This window comes from Medicago sativa, chromosome 7, assembly GCF_051527215.1.
Source record: "Medicago sativa cultivar Bolivia chromosome 7, Bolivia_mono, whole genome shotgun sequence".
Lineage (NCBI taxonomy): Eukaryota > Viridiplantae > Streptophyta > Magnoliopsida > Fabales > Fabaceae > Medicago > Medicago sativa.
The window spans coordinates 11,690,478-11,716,956 of NC_140755.1; the positions used below are offsets into that span (position 1 = coordinate 11,690,478).

Below are 26,479 nucleotides of genomic sequence, written 5' to 3' on the forward strand. Positions count from 1 at the left end.
TCTAACTAAGGAGTTTCAAGGCTTCACTTTGGCTCATAAGCAACAACAAGTAGCTGCAATCAAGTGTGACTTATGTGGTGAAGAACATCCCAACGGTGAATGTGTTCCAGAAGGATCAAGTGAAGAAGCTAACTTCATGGGAGGTTATCAAAGGCAGAATCAATACTACAATTCAGGCATCAATAAGAATCCAAATCTAAGCTACTCAAACAACAATGCTTTGAACTCTCAGATGCTCACTCCTCCTCAACAACAACAAAGGAAGCCATCAGCTCTTGAAGAAACTATGATGAATTTCATGAAGATGACTCAAGGTAACTTTGAAGAGATGAAAAAGAGTCAAGAAGCTGAAAGAAAGAACAATGAAGCTTCTAGGAAGATGCTTGAAACTCAACTGGGGCAATTAGTTAAGCAATTGGCTGAACAAAGTAAAGGCGGATTCTCAGGTAACACTAAAGACAACCCTAAGAATGAGTCTTGTAATGCTATTGAATTGAGGAGCAAAAAGGTTTTGACACCTTTAGTTCCAAAAGCTCCAAAGAAGGTTGATGATGTAGTTGAGGTGGAGGAGAATGATGTAGTTGAAAAAAATGATGAGGGTGTAGTTGAAAAAGAAAATGATCATGGAGTAGTTGAAAACGAAAGGAAGAAAAAAATAGAGGGAGAAAAAAGTGAGAAGTTAATTGATGAAGATTCAATCTTGAGGAAGTCGAAGAGTCAAATTCTGAAAGATGGAGACAAACCACAGGTTATTCCATCATATGTGAAGCTTCCATACCCTCACCTTTCAAAGAAGAAAGAAAAGGATGAAGGTCAATTCAAGAAGTTCATGCAACTTTTCTCACAACTTCAGGTGAATATTCCTTTCGGCGAAGCTCTTGATCAAATGCCGTTATATGCTAAGTTCATGAAAGACTTGTTGACTAAACGAAGGAAGCCTAAGGATGATGAGAACATAGCACTTTCTGAGAATTGTAGTGCTATTCTTCAAAAGAAGCTACCACCTAAGTTGAAGGATCCTGGAGCTTTCACTATCCCTTGTTCAATTGGACCGGTAGACATTGGAAGAGCTTTATGTGACTTGGGAGCAAGTATCAATCTGATGCCTCTTTCAATGATGAAGAAGCTTAAGTGTGGGGAGCCAAAACCAACAAGAATGACCATTACTTTAGCTGTTCGGTCAATCTCTTATCCTTTCAGTATACTTGAAGATGTGCTAGTCAAGGTTAATGACTTGGTATTTCCGGCAGATTTTGTGATCTTAGACATGGCTGAAGATGAAGAAATGCCACTCATTCTAGGAAGACCTTTCCTTGCAACGGGTCGTGCTTTGATTGATGTTGAACGTGGAGAGTTAATGTTGAGATTCCATAAGGAGCAGGTAGTTTTCAATATCTTTGAGGCCATGAAGCACCAAGATGAAAATCCCAAGTGTTACCGGATTGACGTTGTTGAAGAAACAGTCGAAGATCATTCTCTTGAATCTCAACCTATTCAACCTATGGAAGGAGAAATTGTTAAGTCTTAAAAAATGGTTGAAGATGTTGGGATGAAAGAGTGTGTTAAGCAACTGGAAGCAAGCACAGAAATTAGGCAACAACAATCATCAGGAGACATCCTTGACAACAAGGATGGGGGATTGGAAACTTGGAACCATATGCCTAAGACTACTTTCACTAATCCTTGTGGTGTATTTGCTTATAAGAAGATCCCATTTGGAATGCGTAATGGGCCGGCTACTTTTCAATGGTGTGTGCTTTCAATTCTCTCTGATACTTTAGAAAGAGTTAGGAAGTACTGTGACCAAGGGTTGGCAAGGAACAAGCTTTCTGATGAAACTATGGGGCTGAGGAAGTCTGGTACACAAGAAACCTTAAAAGGTAAAGAACGACAGCTGAAACTGCACCATGAAGGTGGACTCCCAAGCAAGGAAAAGGGAGAAATGTCACAGGATCCTTAGGGGTCGTCATCAGTCAAGCTAGTGACGATAAAGAAGCGCTGGGTGGGAGGCAACCCGCTGATTTATTTTCAGGTATAATTTATTGCTTTCATCTTTTAAATTTTTCTTTTATAACAAAACACAAAACAGGCAGAGGATTTTCTTTAAAAATTTCAAAAATGTGTGCAAGCCCTGCCTGGAAGATTGTAATGCAATACTGATGTTGCATCACAATCTCCTTTTCAAAGAATAATTATTTTTCAAAAGTAGAAGTCCAGAAAAAATTTCAAATTTTAAAATATCATCATTCTGACTTCACAAAATCGCATTACGATTGTACAATCGTAATACGATGGTGAAGTCAAACACCTGGACTTTGACTTTTGAAATTGTATTACGATTGGGGTATCGTAATACGATCAATGGAAAATTTTTGCACCCTTTCTGTTTCAGACAAATCGCACTACGATGGGACTAATCGCAATACGATGGGGACAAGAATTTGAAAAAAATAACCGTTACAAACTGCAATCGTATTACGATGGACCAATCGCAGTACAATTCTATCAGGTTCTATAAAAACCCAGCAGTTGCAAGCACAACCCACTCGACCATTTTCCTAGTGTTACTCTGCCCAAATTTCTCCAGAAAACCCTAACCACGAAATTCATCCATTTTCTACCAATTTTTCATCTTCCTAACACTTCCCAACATCAATTCATTCAATAACCTTCATTTTCATCCACATAATCCAACCAATTCATCCTACCCTTTTCACTAAATCCTCCAATTTTCATCAATGGCACCCAAACAACAACAACCCTCCAAACCATTGACCCGTCAACAATCCAAACCCAAGAAAACAACCACCCAACCTTCATCTAGCCAAAACAAACGCAAACGAACCCCCGTTCCACCATCCAATGTTAACCGTTTCATTTCCGATGATGCTCGTGCATGGTTTGATTACTGCAAGGGTTTCGAGGTTGTAGGGGAGAGGCAGTTTGATGTGGTGAATCTCACGAAATACCCCATTTTCGACACAATGCTTCGTGAGAGAGGATGGGAAGAATTGAATAACATGGTACCGGAAGAGAATAACAAGTCTGTTGTGATGGAGTTCTATTCAAACGCTCGTTTCACGGAAACAAAATATCAGTCGTATGTGCGAGGGAAGGACATAGATTTTAGTCCTGATACAATCAACAACTTGCTTGGGTTGGTTGCTCCTGAAGAGTGTGCTGTTCGAAGGTTGGAGAGGGAAGTAAAGAGTTGGGGTGATAATCGATGGGCTGAGTTGCTTGCCCAAATGTGTAGACCAGGGGCGACATGGAAGAAAGCCCGGATGTTGACTTATGCTGAGTTCTTTCCCATTCCAAAGGCGTGGGCCTCTTTTGTTATTCAGACGCTTGAGAGCACATCTTGCTCTTCTGAGATTCCTCTCAAGCGAGTACTCACTGTTTCTGCCATTCTTGATCAACAACAAATTAATGTTGGTGAACTCATCGCCAACAACATTCATATGTTCGCAAAGGGTAGCAAGTCGGTCTATGGGCATGGGAGCATGATTAATTGGCTATGTGAAAAGAAGCTGGTGCAAGAATTTGAGGGTGATTTGCATACTCCGACCACTAAGCCTATCACGGACAAGACTATGGATGTCTTGATGAAGAAATATGCTGAGTATATACGAAGGAGAAGTGCTGAACCTGAAGCACCACCACCGCAGCAGCCACCACAAATGGAGCATGGAGAGGGTAGTAGTCAGCATGGTTCTTACCCTCCAGTTCATCCTATGGTTCTAGAGTATATGTTCAGTTCTGCTAACTGGATGAATGAGACCTCTGATCTCATGTGGGTTAACCGTCCGAGGTTCTCCGCTGAGTTTGCTGCAGAGGCACAGATACATAGGAGGCCTATCACCGGGTCTTATGAGAGGTTTGACAAGTCTAGGGAGTCTATGGATGCTTACTTTGATCGCCAGGAGCGATATGCTGTTTTCATGAAGAAGGAGATCACTGATGATTTCGAGGCAGGAGAGAAGGCAGATGCTGATGACTTCTTTGATGGGATACCCGGGACTGGTGGTGATGATGATGTGGATATGGGACTGGATCACTGTGGGTCCAGCTTTGCTTGTGTTATTGTTTTGTTGTAATTTCTATTTTCTGTTGAACATTTTTATTTAATTCCGTATTGTTTTTAATTTCTTGTATTGTCAAAGTCCATTGAACTTATTTCCCTATTGTAATTGCTCATGCACTTGTTTATTATTGACGAATTTGTTTGTTATGTGACCTATTCCAGTTTAGTAACAGTTGTTTGATGAAATGGTATTCCAAAAGTTCTAAAGGAGGGGCGACTTGATTCAAAGGCGAAGTGTACGGCGTTGCTAGGTAGTCACATACTCCCAGAAATCTCAGCCATAAGGTTCATTGCCAAATTTGTTTTTCAATTTACTTATATTTAGATTAGTTTTCCATGCAACTACATTTCTAGAACTTGCATTGTTTCTCTATTATTGATTGGTCTTTGTCATATACACACTGAGGCAAAAGTGCTTGGTCCAGTGAGCCTTTTTGAAGCCTACCCTGATTTTAATTGTTATATATTATCCATTTCTTAGCCAATTTGAGCCGGGAGGATTAGAACTTTTTGTTCGGTGACAAACTACATTACAAGCCTAGAGACCTTTAGGACTTGTCCCTTAATGTATTTTCTGAGTTAAGGCATTGTAGGATGTTGCTAAAGATTAAGTTTGGGGTTGCTATTGGAATTTGCAACCAATTAAGTTTGGGGTGGGGGTACTAGAGAATAAGAGAACAAAAATGAAAGAAAAAGAAATTGTCATGCAAAATACACACAAAAATGGTGTATGAAAAAAAATATATGATGAAAATGAAATGATGAAAAGAAAGGGACAAAACACATTGAAAATCCGAGTAACTTCAAACTCGATTGTCCCTACTGTTGAAAATATTCTCTAGTACCTTTACATTGATTGTTGTTTCATAAGGTGAATGAATGATGGATTGAATTTTGTGTTTTAACTTCCGTAGGAATGCCTAACTCAAATTTTGTGTAGCCTACTTATCCAAATATATCCCACCTTTCACCTAAGCCCCGTTATAACCCTAAATACCTCAAAAGTGTGTAATGATATTGACTTTGATTGATATTTAGAAACTTTTCAAGCGTATGGTAATATGTAGACCTGCATGTCGACTGGTAGAACCCTATTTCAATTTGATGCGAGGAGTTGTGAATTGGTGGATGCGAACAAGTCAAACTAGCTCATCTTTAGCTAGAAGGAGAATGAACTTTTGGGTACTATCGTTTTCTCAGGTAACTGTTATTTTACTGTCGTTTGTCACTGTTGCAAGCAAATTCCTTGAGGACAAGGGATGGTTTAAGTTTGGGGTTGTGATGACATGCTGTCATTACGTAATTTTTAGGACTTATTTTGACATTTTGATAGAGTTCTAAGCAACATTAAGTGTCCAGGAGCAGTTAAAAGCATCAAAATTGGAAGAACTGGAATGAAGCCATCGTACTGCGATTTTGGAATCGAAATGCGATTTCTTGAAGTCAGAGAGCATGTTTTTGAAGGTGCTGGATCGCAATACGATCCAGCCAATCGTAATACGATTTCAAGAAGGGCTTTAAAGGAAATTAGGGTTTAAAGTACCAATCGTGGTACAATTTGTGCCATCGTGGTACGATTTTGGGCGATCAGAACTTGCCTATTTAAGCTGAAGTCAGTCTCAAACAAAGGGGATTACGATTTTGGAGAGCTAAAGTGCGAGTTTAACACCCAGAAGGCTGCAGCGGAGAGGATTTCATCATCTCTAACCCAGTTTATGTATGTTTTAATTCTTTCATTGATTATGCTATTTGTAAACTCAATTATGAGTAGCTAAATCTCTTAGAGATTAGGTCGGAGATGAACCTATGTAACCCTAATTGATCATATGTTGCTGTGAAACTCTATTGTTTATTAATGAATTTCTAGTCTTTATTCCATTCAATTGTTCTTAATGCTTTTTATCTCCTGATCAAATATAAACATGATTTTGTGAGATCGAATGACTACTGACCATAGCTTTCGACTTAGACCTAATTGAATTGTTCTGATAAACATGGTTAGTCTAGGAATAGATAATCATTTGTTAGTGATATTAGGTTAACGTTCATAAAACCTTCAAGGATTATTAGACCACCTAAGGAATTAGGGGCTGTAGTTTAAGAAGAGGGTCCTAACTCAAGGGATTGATTAGGGCTAATTTGTTAACTATCGTGAAACTAGAAAATCATTAGTAATAATAGGTGCAGTAACCAATTAGGGGAAACATAGAGGATTCGAAGACCTGATCTCATCTCTCTCCATATTTTCTTAATCAAATCTATTCTTTTATTTGATTTCATAAAATCAAACCAAATCTACTGCCTAGTGGCAAACAATAATAAACTTTTATACATCCTATTTTTATAACGCGATTGAATTATTGAAGTTAAAAACAATCCTCGTGGGATCGATATTTTCACTACTTCGATAGTATTTGGTGCACTTGCCAGAGATCTATCAGTATCGTATACACAAGGATTGTCGATTCGTTCAAACAATTCACGTTACTTATTTTGTTTTGACGATATCAAATAAAAGAGTTAAGGGTTAGAGATTGCAATATTTACCTGTTTGCAACAAAGCAAGTTACTTGTTTGGTTGTAGAAAAGTAAGCAACGGTTTGGAATCTTCGAATCCCCCTATCTATTTCGTTGGAATTAAATAACATTCATGTCACGTTTATTTATTTTAAGTATACTATACAAGTGATGAGACCATTGGAACATTCTAACTTAGTCGGTTGTCAAGCTGCACCTGCTAATCGCATGGCGTTCCTTACGCACGGGGTATATGCTATCTCAGTTGATCCAAGTTTATCTCTATGATGGCTAACTGCACTTGCTGATCGCACGGTGATCCTTACGTGCGGGTCTTGCTAATTCAAAGGTAATTGAAACATAGACTTAAATTGGTATTCCTATATTTTCAATGGCAATGAAGGCCAATGTTCCTGAAGGTCTTCCCATATATGAATCTTAGGACACTCATAGCACAGTCTCCTTCTTCCACTGATACTTCTACAAACAGGCAGCCCTATCAACGTCTACCTTACTAAAGGGTCGAGGAGAATGGTTTTACTAGGATCGTTCACTTCCAGATACACTTGTTTCTCTAATTAATAACTAGGTACATCCTAGGTTAAACATATTTTACTAAATATTAGTAATGTCACCTCCTAAGTACTTACTATTAGGGTCAACTCTCTTTCGGTATCTTTCGTTTAGTTACTAACTACTTACTTCCTAGATAGGTAGATATAAATATCAAGATACAAGCATCAATACTAGGCACAATCACAACAATGAATTGGTACTAGTAGTAAGTGATTTGAACCCCTTAAGTTGAGTTTCATTCTAAGGAGATTAATGAATGATAAGTTACAATGAAAACTTTATATCTATAACATGGTAACAACAAATAGATAAATAAATATTACCAAAATTAAGTTTTTATTTGAATTCAATTAATTTACTAGGTACAAGGAGTCAAACCACTTTTAAATAATACTATATAAACAAATTTTGTAGCTAAACTATTTTTAATTACACACACACAAATGAAATACCGACATTGCCATTTTCTGGTTTGTGTTATATTGAAGAACAAATGGGTGGTGAGGGGGGCTACGGGTCATTAGAGTTCTCTGTGTCCTTCTGGTGGCCAATGCTCCTTTTGTTTAATCATATTTCGTCATCGTTCCTTTGGATCGCCGCCGTTTACAAGGAGCAAGTGGTTTTGGTTGGTTCCGGTCATTTTGCTTGATTGGGTTGTTGTGCTCTTCATATATGCTTTCGATAAGTTCTTCACTAGGGGTATATGTGCTTGCTTCAGTTGTCGATGGTCCCCAAAAATTGACTTCCCTTTAAAACTAGTTCAGGTTTGGGTGTTCTCAAACCGGTTATGGCATGATTTGTATTTTATCTAAGTTGTTGGCTGCAATCTCTGGGCTAAAATGGTCGTGGAATGCTTATGCTTTTCTAAGTTATTTGGGTGTTCTCAAACTAACTCTCGTTGAAACTAAGTTATACTAACTACACCAATTATGTTTTGATTTTCGAGTCAAATCAAATTTTTTCTAACCTCATCTTTCAGGCATTACATATTACTACATCCACTCTCTTATCTGACTTCAACTATTTCATCATATATCTGATTTCTTTCATAATGTTCCTCTTCTTCAACTCATCATTTTCTCTTCTCCGAAGGAATCTACAACTTCGCTTGTTTCTCTTTTTTAATTTTTTTTGTTTGTAGGATATTCAGTGAAATTATTTTATTTGATTTTTTTTCTTCAGGATATCGTAAAACAAAGGAGATTATCCTCAAGGATAGTACTTTATTTCTCATGATCTTTTTTGTTATCATTAGCCTTTTTTTTTTTTATAAGCCATCATAGTATAGTTTTATTGTCAAGTTCTTTGTTATTTTATTATCCTCTAAGGAAGGTATTACTAGGTTTCTCTTTTCTTCTCTTTTGTGCAAAATTCCCTCGCATGTTCTCATAAAAGATTTCGTCTCTCAAACCTATTTAATAAAAATGTGTCTAAACTAAAATCCGTTCGTATATATTTACTCCATTTCTTGGTACATGCCTATTTTGTGCTTGTTATCTTAAAAGATTTGTGTCTAAACTAGTTTTGATTTGATTTTTTTATATAACTTACATTCAATGATGTTATATGAAGATGTTGTTATGTATTTAGTCAATTTCGTTCTAAATATCTATTATGTGCAACGATCTTTTAGAATATGTTGTGTTTGAAATGTATTTAATTTGTACTTCTGCTTTTAGCTTACATGCAATGAAGTTATGAGGTTCGTTTTATGAAGTTGAGACTGATTTTAGCCCAATATTTATTTCATTAATCACAATTTTGGCACCTTTTCTATATCCGTTGCATGGCTAGATCTGTCAATTTCGTTATTACTACACTGTATTATTTCTCTTTCTCTTCTTGCAACAATAATCATCGTAAAGATGTAACTCTTTTTTGACACATAATTGTTCGGATGATTTGGGAGGCTAGATATGGAATTATTTTCTCAACTAAGATATTGGTGGAGAAGGAAATTGTAGATGCTATTAATGTTGGTGTAAGACCTAGATATCAATAGTTTATGTTAAACTTTTCTTCAAAAAAAAAAAAAGTTTATGTTAAACTTATGCTATGTATCATGACTTTTATTATTAAATAAAATATGGAATTCTTTATTATAATTGTTGTAATATTAATAAAGTCCCTAGAATATATAGTTCATGTGATGAAATATTAAGTGTGACTTAATGATCATGAGATTACATTAACATAAAAAACATTATTCTTAAATGTATCCGTAATCAAGCTTTAATATAAATTGAGATAATAATAAAGTGTAGAGACTATTATGCATCTAGACTGATGACCACATCTAATAACTCATAAATATGATTTATAAAGTCTATATATAAATATAAATATTATTATAAGAATATTGATACTGGATTGACCCACCGTGAAAATACTACATAGTATGTTATGAAAGTTTCATAAGATATTCTCACAATGATAATGATGTATACACTCTTAGACCTGAAACCACTATGACCCCTAGATGTGGACTCAAGTGCTTTATTGCAATTCAAACATTGTTTGTAACAAGATAACCAAAACGTTGGGTAATGAGCGCTTGACAAATCATGCTGAGGGACATGAGTGTCCAAGATGTGATTTGTCCCTCCTTCATAATAGGAGATATATCTTTAGTGAAGGAAAATCGAATACAACAGAAGGGAGTAGAAGCAGTGGAATAATTTCGATTTTCTTTCCTTGGATCATTACGAAATTCAAACATGAATCAGTGATTCGATTGTTACCTCGAAGTGAAATCTGAAAGCTGAAACTGGAAACTGGAATCTCGATCACAGCCAAGCAAGCAGCAAGAAGCAAAGCCTCTAGCAAGTCCACACGAACAGTGCTCCTCCAAAACTCGGTGCTAGCCAAGGAATCAGAAGTGCAGAGAAGAGGGTTGCTTCAAAACGTGTAACCAAAAACTTCAGCACTAGGGTTCTATTTATAGAACTTCTAGTGTGCTCTGCAAGTCAGAAGTCACTATTGGGCTTCATTAAGCCCAAAACGAGTTTAGTAGTTTTGCTAACTAATCAGCGTCATTTACTAAACACACCCCTTTATATAAGTCATACTTATATATTTCTCTTCTGACTGTTCTTTGTGTGTGACCCTATAGGTTCTAGTCACGTTGGCAATAACATTAAATCTAATATTTAATACTATAAACAATGAGCGGTATCTAGCAACACATCATTGCTACCCAAGTGACAAGAATGTCAAGTGATCTGACGAAACCTTTCCATGATAATACTCATGTGTATAATTACTCCTTTGTCTCGATATCTTCATTGATCCCAAGGCATAGATATTTTGTCACCCTTGTATAGATCAATATTTATATTTCTTGATTCCAAAATATACTGAATAACGAATAAGTCCAATATCTTATATTGACTTAGTTCAGCATGGCCATGCAGTTTTACAGTCATATTTCATCAAGAGGCCTAAAGATATATCTCCTGTTTATGAGGAGGGACAAATCCCATCTAGGACACTCATGTCCCTCAGCATGATTCATCAAGTACCCATCAACCAACGTTATGGTTATCCTGTTACAGACAACGTTAGAATGGCAACAAAGCACTTGAGTCCACATCTAGGAATCATAGTGGTTTCAGGTCTAAGAGCGATATACATTATTATCATTGTGAGAATATCTTATGACAATATCATAACATACTATGTAGTATTCTCATGGTGGGTCAATCCAGTATAAATATTACTCCTAATGGGCGTACGGAAGTCCAGTAATCAGCGTACGGAAGCCCAATAATGATTACGACTTGCAGAGCACACAAGGAGTTCTATAAATAGAACCCTGGTGTTGAAGTCAGAGGTCGCACGTTTTTTAGAAACCCTAGAACTGTAATTCTCTTGAACCTTTGATCGCTTGACTAGCAGTGGGAACCAGAGGAGAACCGTCCGTGTGGACAAGGAGAGACACTGCTTCTTTGCTTTGATGTGATCGAGACTCTCTTCCACAAATTCATAATCATCCAAAGAAAGGAAATCGATTTTTTTTATTCCGCTGCCTATTATTGTACTTTATTTCCCTTCAATTAAATCCACCACTTGGAGGTTATTTCTAGCTACAAGTTGTTGTACTATGAGTGTTTTTCGAATCTTCTTTGTTTCCATAATTCATAGTTTGGGAGATTTTAGTTTGGCTGGTAGAGTACCCCTTGTACTTATATCTAACCTCTAGGTTTAAACTGTATGTACCTCTCTCATTTTGATCTAATATAATTCGTTTTGCTCTTAAGAAAAAAATTTAATTTTAAAAAATTTGTTGAAAATTTTAGTGTAATGAAACATGCATAGATAATATGATATCTAAGAAGCTAGCTTATTTAACTTTGTCATTGATGAGATACATAACTTGGATAGAGACCTTAGAATTTCTGAGTAAGATGAAAGGTTCTGGTTTGTGTCCAAACAAGGATTCCTTTCTTATAATTCTAGTACTAGTACAATTCTTAAAGTTGAAATGAAGAAATATGATGTGGGCAGAAATGAAGAAATATGATGTGGTGCCCAGCTCTATACATTACAGAAAAATGGTTGAAGGGCTTGTAACATGTAGTTGGTTCATAAAGGCCAGAAATTTTTATGAGGAGATGATCTCAATCGGATGCTCAAAAGCAAGGTTTTAAAAAACGGTCCGTTACCGAGAAAAAGACCGCGACAAAAAGGTATAGGTAGCGGATGTTACCGTTTCCACCGTTTTTACAGAGTGAACAAAAATCACAACGAAACACCGTTATAGCCTTGACGAAACACCGTTACTGCTGCAAAAAATTGCCGTTCATGACAATAAACGTAGAATCCGGATATTTTTTCAATTGAGATAGACGAAAATCATATTTTTAGTGCATATTTGATCATAAATTACATAAGTTATCTCCTTATCTAGTTTAGAACTCCAATTCTTTCTCTAGTTTAAGTTATCAAAGTTACTATCATTATCTAAGAGTTGTGCAATGTTGTGATTAATTCACCCCGTGACAACCGCAATCCGTATCGCCCGAAATCGCGAAATCCTATATGCGACCGTGACCTTGACCGCTACCGTTATATAAAACCTTGATTATTGGGTTTTATCCTTGGGTGTATAAATTAAATACCATGTGGCATTGGGTCACGGTGCAGTATTGAACAGGCTTCGCCGTTTGTGTGGTTCTGGTGTTCTTGGTTCCATTGTGATTCTAGCTGGTGGAAGAGATATGTCTGGATTTGTTATCAAGTCTGCTGAGTTGCATGACTCTGCATTCCCAGCTTGTATGTGGACCTTACTACTGGACATGCACAAACATCGTGTTTTATGCTCTAGTTTCTTTATGGAAGGGAAATTCTACGTTATCGGTGGAATATCATATATGAGTCGTTCATTAACTTGTGGGGAAGAATATGATCTTCACACAAGGAATTGGCGGATAATAGAGGGAATGTACCCATTTCATCATATTTATCACGGTTCTAAAGCATGTCCACAGCTTGTTACTGCGTTTAATGATCAGTCGTATGCACTTGAACGTTTAAGTAGCGTGATCAAGAAATATTGCAAGCAGAATAACACCTGGGATGATTTGGGAAGGCTTCCTGTTCAGGTTGTTTTTTCGAATGGTAAGTGCCTTGCTTTCAAGACTTGTGGAGATAAGCTTTTGTTGTAGGTGGACAAAGTGGTCCAGAAGGGGAAGAAGCTGTAGTAGTATATTCTTGGTGTCCCAGACTCGGTGTTAGCAATGGCACAATAGAGTGGGAGGTAGTCGGAACGAAGGAGGGTGTCGGGGTATCCATTTCTAGTTGTGCTGTTATGGGCTGTTAGGATTTTAGTGGTTTGGTGTCACTTGCTAGTGCAGATGTATTGTGTCTTTGGTTCTGTATGTTATTCTGGCTTGTATCGATTTTTAGATAACCTAAATTTGTACTTTGTTCAAAATGTCAAGACTACTTTCATAATTTCTCTGAGATTTTAGTTGCTTCTTTAATCTGTATGTGATTCTCACGAACCTATGACTGTTAATAGAAACTTCATTGTTCCGTGAAGAATTACGATTGGGATTTACCTGGTTAATTATCTCCAGTTTCAAAATTATCTGACCTTAGCTCTGATCTGCCATTATTGTTTAAGGTATGTGATGTTATGTGATTTTGATTACAATGATTTGTTTTTTTTGGTAAGTTGGTTACGTTTTTTTTTTGTTTAAATGGATGTTTAGATTTTATGAAAATGTTAATTTTTTTGTGTTGTTTTTTATGTAGCACCGATGCTTAAGATTGAAGGGCATCTCTAAGTGTCTGATTGATGGCGTGTCTGATCTTGTCTAACTCACAAGACTATGACTGTTCTTTATCGTGACACGTGTGATTATATTTAACTTTTCCGTTTTCTCAAATTGCATCCTGATGTGTATAAAGATGGGAATCATAAACCTGAGATGGCTCTTGCAATGACTTATTTTGTGGCTCTTTGTGGATTTATCACTCTTAAGGCAGTACTTAATCATCATGTGGAGTTTAATTTATTTACTGAATTTAGTTTGTTAGTATTATGAAAATAACCAAACTGGCTTTTGTTTTCATTGACTGTGTCAAGAAAGATTCATTTTTTATGTTTAGGTAACTGATTGTGTTGTGTTGTTTTTCTAATTTAAAATAGTTGTTTTCAATTTGATGTTTTTTTTATTAATTTATGCAACAGTGACCAGTTTAGATTTATGGATGTAGGGAACCAATTTAACTAACTTGCGAGTTCGGATTTCGGTCCTCTTAGTTCAATCAAGAATCAATTGAATGCATGAGGATAGTGAGATTAGTTAATTACTTAATCTGTTTGGTTTTAAGAGTTTGGCTTAGACACCGAATCTATTCTTTCGCCCACCGTGGGAAATGTATTCCCTCTTGTCTGGCAAAAATTAAATTTTCGCCCACCGTGGGGCTCGAATCGCCCACCGTGGGTGGGGCTCGAACTCACGACCACAAGGTTAAGAGCCTTGCGCTCTACCAACTGAGCTAGACGGGCTCTTATTAAGCGTATATCATACAATTGCTTATGTATAATCCATTTAACAAATGATGAAATCAAAATGTTAAATTGTTTTTGTATAAGCTATCAGCTGTTTTCATAAGCTAAAAACAACCGATGGACATGTTTAAGCTGTTTCCATAAGCCCTCAAAAATAGTCTTACAAGTCTTCATGCCAGTAGATAATCTTAGATAAGCTAATATGAACAGGCCCTAAATCTGTTCTTCGAGGCGAATGAATGCATGTGAACTTCTGATAATGGTGTGCGAGCTGGCCTAATCCCAAAATCATACATCATGCTATTACTGCAACTTAATGACCCTGTTTCGATAAACAATTAAATTAAGCTCTTATCGCATAAGCGCTTATCATATAGCTGCTCATGTATAAGCTATTTCTATAAAAAAAAAAAAAAAGTCAAACCTGAAAACAAGTTATGGACATTATATATGCCGTTTGGATAAGCTCACTCACACACAGTTTCACAAGTTCTTATGTTTTTAAATAAGCCCTTCTTATTTCAGCTTAATCCTGACTACTATGCTTGGGCATATGTCATTATTTTTTCCTTTTTCGAATTTCATATTGGTCATGGATTCATTATAAAATTCTTTCTCGTTTGTCATAATGTTAATGTGAAATGCACAAACAAAATGTAAAATTAATTATTATTAATAGTATCATGGTTACATAAAAAACAGTTTTTGATACTAAACAACCAAAATCAATCACTGTTTGGTACAATCAGTGGGTTTAAAGGAGACAATTTTCTTTTGGAGGTCATAACTAACCAAAAAGTTATGTTGTACTAAATTTCCAATGAATACATTTCCTGTTTCTTGTGAGTAAAAAGCGAAGCACACGACTTTGTGATCAATTTGAATAAAGGTGTTGATAGCTTTTAATTGGAGATCACCGCCACTAAAATGTGCAGTGATTATTGGAACCTCAAAATGTTTTAATGTACCTTCATAGCAAAGGTTGAATTGCTGAGACGGATCATTTACGCGCTTTAATTTAATCGAAGCTGCTATTGCTGATTCTAACCTTGAATAAACATCCTTTGGCAAAACAGTAATTGGTAAGCCTGCATTGATTACGGTATTTGGTTGTTTACTTGATTTGGAGGAGGGGTGTCCTAATTTTATTGTTGTATTTCCCACACTAAATGCTTCCAACGTTACGGAAATAGGATTGAGTTGTAGTATGGGTATTGAGACAGTCCCAGGACCAGAAACCACAGCTGCATTTCCAAAATTGAGTTTACTTGAGGTGTTAGAATTGAAAAATTGTGGCACGAGACAATAGGAGAATTTTCCACCAATTGATGAACTCAATTGTGATACAAGAGACAATGGTCCACCTCCAAGACCAATCGTGCCGGAAACTTTCCCCTCTAGTGGAGGAGGCACACTGTATTTGTGTTCACATCCTATCACAACTCTCGGGAATGAGATAGGAGTGTCATTGGTAGAGTTTAGAGTAAGCGTATCAACACTTAGATCTCCTTGTATGTAAAATGATTTATGACCTATGCGATACTCACAATTATGGGAAGAGCAATTGTTCTTACGCACATACTTACATGTGGAAGAAGAGCAAGGAATATGCTTATAGGTTGAGGATTTTGATGGATTAAATATGGGCGATGTTTGATTGAGACATAGGTTACATGGCTTGCATCGAAACGAAATCATATCACTTAACATGTCCAAAAGACCATAAATTTGTAATGGTGGGGAGCCAATTGAAAAACTCATGGTGTAACCCTCAACCATCGGTGTTAAAGTTATTTCTGGCGTGTTAGTATGTGAAACATCCAACAATTGGTTTACATATTTGACTCGATTGAGGGAATGATGAACAACATTCGATATTCGCTGAAATCTTGTTTCTGTGGGATTGTAGAATGGTGATCTTGGAGAGTCGTGATGGATGAGCTCCACACTAAAATTGTTTTGACTCTTAGTGAGAGATACTCCAAAAAAACAAAGTAAAAGAAGGACAAGGTTTGCATAAGGTGACATTGACATAGTTGCACTACAAGAAAAACACTGATCTGGGACGGAATATTCTGTCGCACAATAGTGTAAATATCCGTCCCAATTGAAATCTGGGACGGAAATTGTGACAATTTTCTTTCGTCGCAAATAGTGCTGTCGCAATCAGTTGGGGACGGAATTTTTTCGTCCGTCACATATTTGGGACGGAATGTGGGACGGAATGAAATTATTTTTTTTTAACACATCTTTGTTTCCGTCCCAAGGTTGCGACAAAATACTTTTATTCCGTCCCAATGTTGTGACGGAGTTTGGGACAAAATGAAATTAATGTAAATCTAATTTATTTTTTAATATATCTTTTGGGACAGAATTATATAAAATATTCTGTCACAAATAAATTTTATGCAATTTTTAAAATTCGCCCAAAAATTTAATATATATTTATATGATGCACATTAACTTGTGTCTATCATCAAGTTCCAAATTTGATACTACAAATCATTAGTAAACATAAATTGTTTCATCATTAACTTAGCACGTAACCATCCAAAAATAACAACAAATATCAAACTATTTCCTCAACACCCAAAATGGTTAAAGTTTTAATAACTAGAAAGTGCCTACAAAATATCAAACTGTTTCCTACATTCATAAATCATCAATATTATTCTTCCACATCAGCACCAACATTTGCATTGCTTCCACGAGTAGCATTATCAACAGAGTGATCATCTTCATCTAAATCCATTAAATCCAAATCTATATTTGCATGTTTAGCAAATGCGGCAATCATTTTGTTTTGACGAGCCTTAATGGAATCGATTGTTTGTTGTTGCTCTGCAATTTTTTGCCTTAAACGCGCCTCAACCTCTCCACTCATACCACGTGCAATATCAGTATAATTTGAATATTTATTGGATTTAGACGTTGAGCCACGGGTGCGCATGTTGCCATCCAAACCAAGCCCATATACTCTACCCTTTGCATTTCTTCCTCCAACAGCTTCAATCATTAGTGTATCATAATCAATAGGCTTGGGTTGAGTACCACTCTCATCATTACCAGCCTCAGAAGGATGAGGTTGAGACTCAGCTTGTGAACAGAGATTTACAAAGTTTTTCTAAAAAATAAATAACTGAATAAATAAGATAGGCTAACAAGCAACACAGTTTAAGAAGGCAAATTAAGGAGGGAACAATGCATTGTACCTAAACAGAACATCCCAACAAACCAAATTATAAAGGCAATACATGAGTCCTATAACAAGTCACTCGATTACTAAAAAACAACTACATCAACCTCATACATAACTAGATTCATACAATTTATCCAAACCACCAGTATTGCAATAACAAAAAAGCACCAAACATATATGCAAGCCAAAAACTAAAGTAGATAAAAGGCCACAGTTGCCGATAATATATCTGTCAAACAAGCATAAAGTTGATGCTCAAAACAGAATCACAACTGCATAGAGAAAAAATAAACAGACTGTAGGCATTGTGAATTTTTTCAAACCATTTTCACTATATGTCACTAAATGAATATCAAACAAGAGCACTGATCAGACAGTTTTTCATTGAAAAAAAAATAAAGAAAAGCACATAATTTTCACTATATATCACTAAATGAATATCAAAGAAATCAAAGGGACCAAAAACACCCTAGTAGACAATATTTTCTTGGACTTGAAAGATATACCTCTCAAATTAATTGGGGAAAAATGGACAGAGAAGAATAAAATTGCAAGGAGAAATAAATCCATCCAAAAGTCAAGGATAAAAGACAAAACAAGCATCTCAGACAATGAAATATGACTCCAAAGTCGAGTTTGTATGCATGTCTATACTAGTTCAGAGTTTGTATGCATCTCAGACAATGAAATATGACTCCAAAGTAGAGTTTGTATGCATCTCAGACAACTATTTTGATTATACCAATTGTTGATATTATATGCATGTCTATAATAGATCAGAGTTTGTGACTTTAATTTGTATAATGTTTGTTAATAATTTAATACTACTAGCAACTTGCTTAATTTCAACCTTCACACCAGTTGCTATATTCGGAGATGTGAGATTTTGAGTATGAGAATGGTGTGCATTTCAGCAGTCCAAATCAGATCCAACATAATCAGCTGGAATATCTTCATTAGTTGAATCACTATAATAAAATTCTTCTAATTCTTCACTTTCCACTTCATCATCAGTTGATCCATCATTAGTTGGGTCATCAGCCACTTCTTCAAAATTACTACCATTATCTCGTAAGTTGTCAATTTGTTCAACTTCAGGAGTAACCGGTAACACTTGCACGTTTTCAAATTCTTGGTAAGCTTGTGTCTGACTTATTGCATAGCCTCTTGCATCGATTGTGCTTCTTGCTTTTGTCTTAATAACCACCAACCAGTTTGTATTATCGCGTCTTTTTTCAGGATATGGTGTGTAATACACTTGAATTGCTTGTTGAGCCAAAATAAATGGTTCATATTTTGAATACCTCCTTTGTGAATTAACTTCAACGATTCCATGATGTTTATGAACTCTTGTTCCAATGTTAGAGGTCGGGTCAAACCATGAACATTTAAACAGCACAACTCTCTTTATTGGTTCCCCTGGGTACTCCAATTGCACAATCTCATCAAGGTTACCATAATAATCATATTGACATTGCCCATAATCAGTTCCTTTGACAGACACACCATTGTTAGCAGTAGCTTTTCCTTCACTCCATGATGTTGTGTGAAACTTATAGCCATTGACAAAATAAATAGGCCATGTGTGTACTATATTCAATGGCCCCCAAGCAATGTTATGTATAAACTGGCTATGAGTTGTGTTCTTTGATTTGTGCACCTATTTGATAAAACAGAGAAGATTAAAGTTCATAAATACTCTCAACAATATCAAAATTATATCTAGAATCACAATAAACTTACATGATTTTTGAACCACTCTGGAAATTCATTTTCGATACACCGATCAACATCAACATCACTAATGTTTGGCCTAGCTGACTTTAAATTTTCCACAAATAAACTGCAACATAAACCATTTTTATAAGTTATATTATTAAATAATTTGATACTATAAAGCTACTAGGATAGTTTTGACTTACTCTTGATATGGTTCAACCTCTTCACAATTTAAAAGTACATGCAAATGAGCTGCATTCTTTTCTTTCTCTTCAATAACTTTGCGCCTTTGTTGTCCTGCTGCTCTGCCAGGTTAAACCCTTTCTTATATAAGTGATCTCTCACTTCATCTGGAATTTCGCTGTTTAGACAATCACAGATCAAGCATGGACATCGAATTGTTCCTTCATTCTTAAATTGATCTAATTGACAAGCATGCAAAATAAAAATTTCCACACCCTCATAAAAGGTATTTTTCAGTCCCACTCCATCAGGTAGAACCCTATTATACATCCATTCTCTATGTGCAGACACATCCATTGCCTAAACACCAAACACTTACACTACTTAAGATAATTAATTAATAATAAAGCTTTCAATATAAAACATTGTATGAGAAAATAAAATGGATGTATCATAAAAAAAATCTGGCAGAAGCACACAAAAGTCAACACCAAACTAGAGTGAACATAAACTTAAAAACCGCAACCTCCCTGCAAGTACATGAACTAAAAATATGTATGCATAAGAAAGTTAACAACACATGCCTACAGAAAAACCAAACCAGACCACCAAATATAAACCTCCTACACTATTAATTTATTAAAACAGACCCCTCACTTAATCTATTCACATGTAAGTTTATTTTTGCAGATAACGAAAACGAATGATAGAACGAGAAACAACCACAAAAATATATCCCTTTGAAACTATGCAGCAGGTTAATGTTTCTTCGAAGAAGAGGAAGAAAACACTTCACTAGAGGAAGAAATAAATGTACTTTAAACATGAGAACCAACTTATCAATTTGCAGATTATAAAGACAGTGCCAATGTATGAAAATCAACTACATATGACTGCAGCAAAAATTGAAGAGGTGTATTTTAATTTTTTTCAGAAACTCTCGTCTAATTTATCTATGAAGATCTATAAACTCACAAGAACTTTTTTCAATTAGTAAACACGTTTTAATTGAGAAGCTGGTAGAAGTTAGAAGCAAATCTAAACTAGTCTTAGAACACTATCCCACTAAGTTAATGAAACCACAATTACAAAATGTGATTTAGTCAATATGTTGATTGCTAGGTTGTATGTGTAAAGTACCACTTTTTAGCTACCATAAAAGCATTCAACATTTTTTCTTTTGTTCATTATCTTAATCTTAACAGTCATATTTTTTTTGTGGTAAATATAATAGTCATATTCAACAAACAAAAAACCTCTTTCTTCCCTCAAACATTCAAATCCATATCGAGTATAAGTTTTTTTTTTGAAATGGCAAATATTATTCTTGATGAAAAGATGCAAGATGCAAACACTCGCGGAAAGAAAAAAGATACATTTAAGGAGCCACGGAACTCCCAAACCCCACACACCTCAAAAACTACCAAAACAAGGAATGAGGCTGAGCTATACCTGCTGAAACCGCAGGCATACCCTGCATCACGCCTCTTAAAATGACAGAAAGCCAAAAACCAGACCCCAAAAACAAACCCTGTGGCCAAAGTACTAAAAACACCCCCAAAGGAAGTGGCCTGTGCAGCACACCAGCTGATGGTAGCACAAAACAGACACGGGCCTACACACCACCAGCAGCAGGAAAAAAATTGCAGAAGACCCATTTCAACAAACATACAAACTCTTTTAAATTAAGTTAAACACACAAACAGACAAGCTGAGTTTAAGTTAATAGATATTCTGCATTTTCTATCAAATTAAAGGATCTTATTACCAGAAACAAAAACACAAACTCTTTTACCAAAAATCAAAATTTCAACAAACCCATTTCATCAAAATCAAAAAATTCATTCAAGAGAAATAAGTTAACAAAAATAAAAGAGAATATCACCTATATTGAGGAACGAAGCTGAGAAAGAAAGGAAATTCCAAACCTGAAATTGCAAAGAACTGTGAAGCTGATTACGAGACTGAGAAGCTGAGAGCGATTGAACGAGAGAGCGATTGAACGAGTGAGCGATTGAACGAGAGCGAGATTGAACGAGAGTGAGCGATTGAACGAGTGAGAGATGGAATTTATGGAGGGTTACGGGTTATCTTCATCGTGATTTGAACGAGCTTTGAGAGCTTTGAGTGAGCGATGGAAAGGTACTGAGAGCTTTGAGAGAGAGCGATTTGTTATTAGGGATTGTGATTTTGTTTTTGTTTTTTTTTTTGTTATAGATGGATTGTGTTGTGTGTGTATATGGATGGATTGGATTTCCGATTCAGTCATATATTTTAACTTATCTTTATATTTTTTTTTAGGGAAAATAATAAATAATAATAAAAAATTAAAAATGATAAAAATTAATTATAATAAAGTGGCGCCAAGTTTCCCGCCCACACTATTCATCAAAAAAATATTCCCTCCAACAATTCCCACAAAGTTTTTTGATTAAAATAGACCAAATTGTGACGGAAATAAAAATTCCGTCCCAAATTCGCGACAAAAATATTAGTTCCGTCCCAAATTCGCGACAGAAATATTAATCCGTCCCAAAAATATATATAAATTAAAACAAAATATTTATAACACAAAAGCGTCGCAAATTCCGTCCCGCTTTAATTAATTTGGGACGGAAATAAAATTCCGTCACGACGTTCCGTCTTAATTTGACTGTTTTCTTGTAGTGTTGTAGGGACTAATTAGAATAGATAAACTCTTAAGAAGTTATTAGATGATGACCACTAGTGAGATTCGATATGGATTTTATAGAACCCATCTTTCAATAAATGTCATTAAATTATATTTTGACTCAATTAAAAAATATAAGATAATGTAAAAATATCTTAAATAGTATAATCCTAAATATAATAAAAAATCTTAAATAGTATAATCCTAAATATAGAAATCTTTTTAACATCTAAAATATTATAAAACCATTTAATATAAAAAAAATCAAATACATAGTATATTTACTGAATACAAAATAATATTCTTAAAAAATAGAAAATAATAGTCAAACATATAGTCATTGTTCAATAATGTATTATGTACTACTACTATTTGCTAAATAAAATGAATAGTGCAATTTATTAAATATATATTGTTAGAAAAATTAATTTTTTTAGGAAATTGTTGAAAAATTTAATTACTTTATAAACCTTTTTTTTTAGCTTCTTCAATAAAAAACTTTATAAACTTTTTGAACAGAATAAATTTTTTACTTTAAAAATAAAACATATTAAATATAACAAAATCATTTTTTATACATATTTTTTTTTGTCAACTAGTTTAGTGGCTAGAAATTAATATTTTTTAATGTGATGGATAAATGTGGTGTTCGAGGTTTGAACCCTGATCCTTGCATATATTATATATTGTCCTTATTAATGAGTTAAACAAAGGTGTTGGACATTAAGTTGAGTAATTATAACATTATGTACTACTCTATGATGTCCAATTATGAATAAGACGCAAAATCAAAAGCGTCAAAACCAGTGGATTCATATGTTATTTTAATTTTTTGGAATTTTTAATATATCCACTCTTATAGAAAATTTACAATTTCGAAGGACGGAAATATGACACATTTTCACAATAAATCAGACAAACTTCTATCTTTATTGGAAAAGGTTATACTCCAAGCATTTTGGTGGCTTAAATCTTATTATGCTATTTTTTATTTTGAGTATTCAGTTTGACGGTTAAATCTTTTATTATATGTTGTGACATAATTTTATTTTTCTAGACTACTTTGTCGTAGCTTGTGGATTGTCTCCTTGTAATTTCTGGATACTTTAGCTTTCTTTGGTTCACATACACCTTGTGCTACTTGTGTTGGTTTTCTAATATAATTTATTTAGCTTCTTGAAAAAAACAATTGTGATACAATAACCGCAACAAATGAAGAGTGCAATTTTTTAAATATATTATATTGTTAAAAAATTAATAACTTTTTTAACTTTTTCAACGATAAAGTTTTTGTTTTAAAAATAAAATATAATAAATATTACGAAACCATTTTTTATATAATTTTTTTTTTAATAATTATGGAATTAAGTTATACTCTTTTCTTGGTAAGTTAAGAGTAGTACATGCATCAAATTGGTCGCAAGACATCCTAACCACGTTGGCACCACTACAAGAATTTTGCTTATTACTGATGGAATTAAACCCTCAGTAATGCAAAAAATCCCCCAGTAATACATATTAGTGGTAGATTGGTGACGAAAACATTACCTCAGTAATACTGGTGTCAATAATGTTATTGACGATATTTTCCCTCAGTAATGGAAAGTGATACTGACAAAGCATTACCGAGGGATTATTACCTCAGGAATTTTCTCTTTAATTGAAGCATGAAGAGAAAGAGGAAATTGTTAAAGAAATTAATTGTAAATTGAAGATTTTTCTAAGATCCCATCACTCTTCATATCTAACCATGAGATTCAACATGAGATTGGTTTTGACATTTTCGTTGATATATACCATTAGAAAGCCGCTTTGAGGAGAGCTTTCCTGACGAAGAACTCGAGGTAACAACCGAGACTGAAGATGGTCTCATAATGGATGTTCGCCACAAGAAACATCATCATCTACATGCCCATTCATAATTTTATGCGTTACAGGGTGCTACAAAGAAGCTAACATTGAGAAATGTCAGACTACATTACAGATCTTATTATGATAGTTAGTACTGTTGAGATTTTATTTTCTCTTAACTTTAAAGAGGTAGAAATGGTGGTTAAGTGAAGTGTTACTTCTTCTATTTTGGACATTTACTTGTGCTTGAGATGTAGTTGTGTAGGTCTTGTTGTCTATGTTTTGTTTCCTGACCAGGTGCAATTTATCACAGAGGTTCAATATGATGAATGTTAGTTCATGTCTACTTGATTGTAGATCTGTGTCTGGTGTTGGCACCACATTTTGGAGAAGGCGGAGAAGGATGAAACCCTGCATATCGTTCTCCTTGTGATAAGGAAAAGATTGTTGGGGCGGCGACCAAGTGTGAAAGGTCATTATGTTAACCGTATATTTATGTAGGCCTGGAAATGTTGGGGCAACGACCAAGTGTTTTATATACGTTAACTGTATGTTTGTCCTTAAAATAAAGAAAAAATTATTTTACTTGACTTGGTTGTGTCTTTGTGTCTATATTCTTCTCGGAGCTGAATTTGATGATTCGATGATTTCAATCCAAAATTGCTTTCGGTGGATTGTCCTCTTATCTGGATGGAAGGTTCAAGAACATTTTGTCTGCTTTGCATGCTGATGGTCACAATTCAATTTTCAGTTACTAACCTTATTCAGTAAACATATATTGACATGATTATATGTTCCAGAGGGTGGTGTTATCGACTACTGCTAATATGTACAAGAAGCTTCCTTCTGATGCGGCTGACTTTGTGATGGAAGCCGTCCCTCTTTTGACAAACCTCCTTCAGTATCATGATTTCCAAGGTATGGTCAATTTTGTTATCATACTTGTCATAAATGGTCACTGAAGTATCCGTGATACTAACATTAATTTCGGGACAATTTATTGATAAAATCTAAGGATACATTAATTTCGGGACAATTTCTTGTTATCATACTTGTCGATTCTGCCATGTCATTCTTGAATCTTTCTTGATATATAGCATTGCTCTATGTTGATAATCATGAGTTCATTAATAAGAAGATATCGTAGAGGGAAAATCCATAACAGAATGGGAGAGCCAAACTGAATATGAATTATGAAATTATATTATGAGTGATCTAATCCAATTAATACAGTGAATCATAAATTCTATATATAGAGGTGAGTTAAGGGATAACATAATCAACTAATGTTAGTTAAAACAGCCCAACTCACAGGTAGAAATAGGTGAGTTTATTGATTTCAGATTTTGTTTTGAGCGCTTTTAAAGATTTTGGTCACTAGCGACATCATTTCAACGTATAGTTTGGGTGATCTGTGTTCATTGCAAAATCATTTCAACCTTTCTATTCTTACACATGCTAATTTGAAAACTTGTTCTAAAGCGTGTATTTTGTTGCTGTTGTATTTGATAGGATGGACAAGTTAATGGATGGCCTCAAACTCAAGTTGGAAACTGCTTACAAAGCCTCTGGTGGAAGAAAAGTCAATATAATTTCACACTCCATGGGAGGGGTTTTGATCTTGTGTTTCATGTCACTTTACAGAGATGTGAGCATAGTTTCTCTCCATCACTACTTCTGAAACTCGTGCTAAAAATCAAAGTGGAATCCGTGGTTATTTATGTTGTTGCTTGGCAGGTGTTTTCAAAATATGTGAATAAGTGGATTGCCTTGACTTGCCCTTTTCAAGGTAATTTCCTCTGGTTTTACGTGCTTCCTTTTCTTTGGTGTAATTTGTTTAGTACATAGTCAATTTTATTGGTCCATGATTCGAAGTTTAAAAACATTTGGATATGAACATACCCTTCTTGATAGCCATATGATTATTAAATTAAATGTGAATTTCATGAGATGAATTGGAAAATATTCTTAATGGTACTTAATTTTTGATTAGTATGCCATTTTATGACTAGTTATCTTTATCTTTCATTCTTATTTGTGCTGTTACTTATTGGTGTTAGTGTGTTTTTATCGAAATGATTGGATGTTAGGGAATAGGTGCTAATTGACCATATGATTAATTGTGATGGCACATATATACATCTATGTTATTGTTAATTGTTTAATAATTAGTGATTGTGGATCAATGCCTAATTATAGACTAGTAATCAACATTTTAAATATAAATTTTACAATCTAGTTAATCACTTTTTGAATAAATACACTAAAAAAATTAAAAATTTAACAATATAAATAGCTAGGAAGTAACCAAGAAATCGGTAGGAACTTGCTGCTAGAGATTTACTTTGAAATTTTGGTTGCAATATCCTAGCCAAGTAGTTAGGAAACTCAAATTTTGAATAGTATATTGCTAGGTATTAGTTTGAAAATAGCTAGGAATTTTTAAATAATAGTTGCCAATTTACTAGGAAATATTTTGCTAGATAATTTGCCGCCCAATCCATGCTATGACCAGTATGACAGCTAAATCACAACTAAATAGTAGCTAACTGAGTTTTGATTTAGCTGCGAGTTAGCTACCATTTGTTTTATAGCAAATCCGTGATTTTCTTGTAGTGGAGAAAGAGAAAGAAAAATCCTTTGTTTGATTTCGGTTCA

General features: G+C 34.9%; 1 protein-coding gene, 1 non-coding gene and 1 pseudogene across 2 annotated transcripts; all 3 read right to left on the minus strand.

Moving 5' to 3' along the window:
• Positions 1 to 14,118: 14,118 nt before the first annotated feature.
• TRNAK-CUU (transfer RNA lysine (anticodon CUU)) lies at positions 14,119 to 14,195 on the minus strand. The gene has a single exon. It is a non-coding gene; the product is annotated as a tRNA-Lys (tRNA).
• A 731-nt stretch (positions 14,196 to 14,926) lies between these two features.
• Positions 14,927 to 16,231, minus strand: LOC146904264 (aspartic proteinase CDR1 pseudogene; annotated as a pseudogene).
• A 2,016-nt stretch (positions 16,232 to 18,247) lies between these two features.
• On the minus strand, positions 18,248 to 21,379 carry LOC146904265 (uncharacterized; the record flags this gene model as incomplete). Its single annotated transcript, XM_085724518.1, has 4 exons — positions 18,248 to 19,057; positions 19,141 to 19,240; positions 19,320 to 19,421; positions 21,228 to 21,379. Coding segments are annotated over 4 exons (1,104 nt in total), but the record flags the coding sequence as incomplete, so codon positions are not given.
• Between the last annotated feature and the right edge of the window lie 5,100 nt (positions 21,380 to 26,479).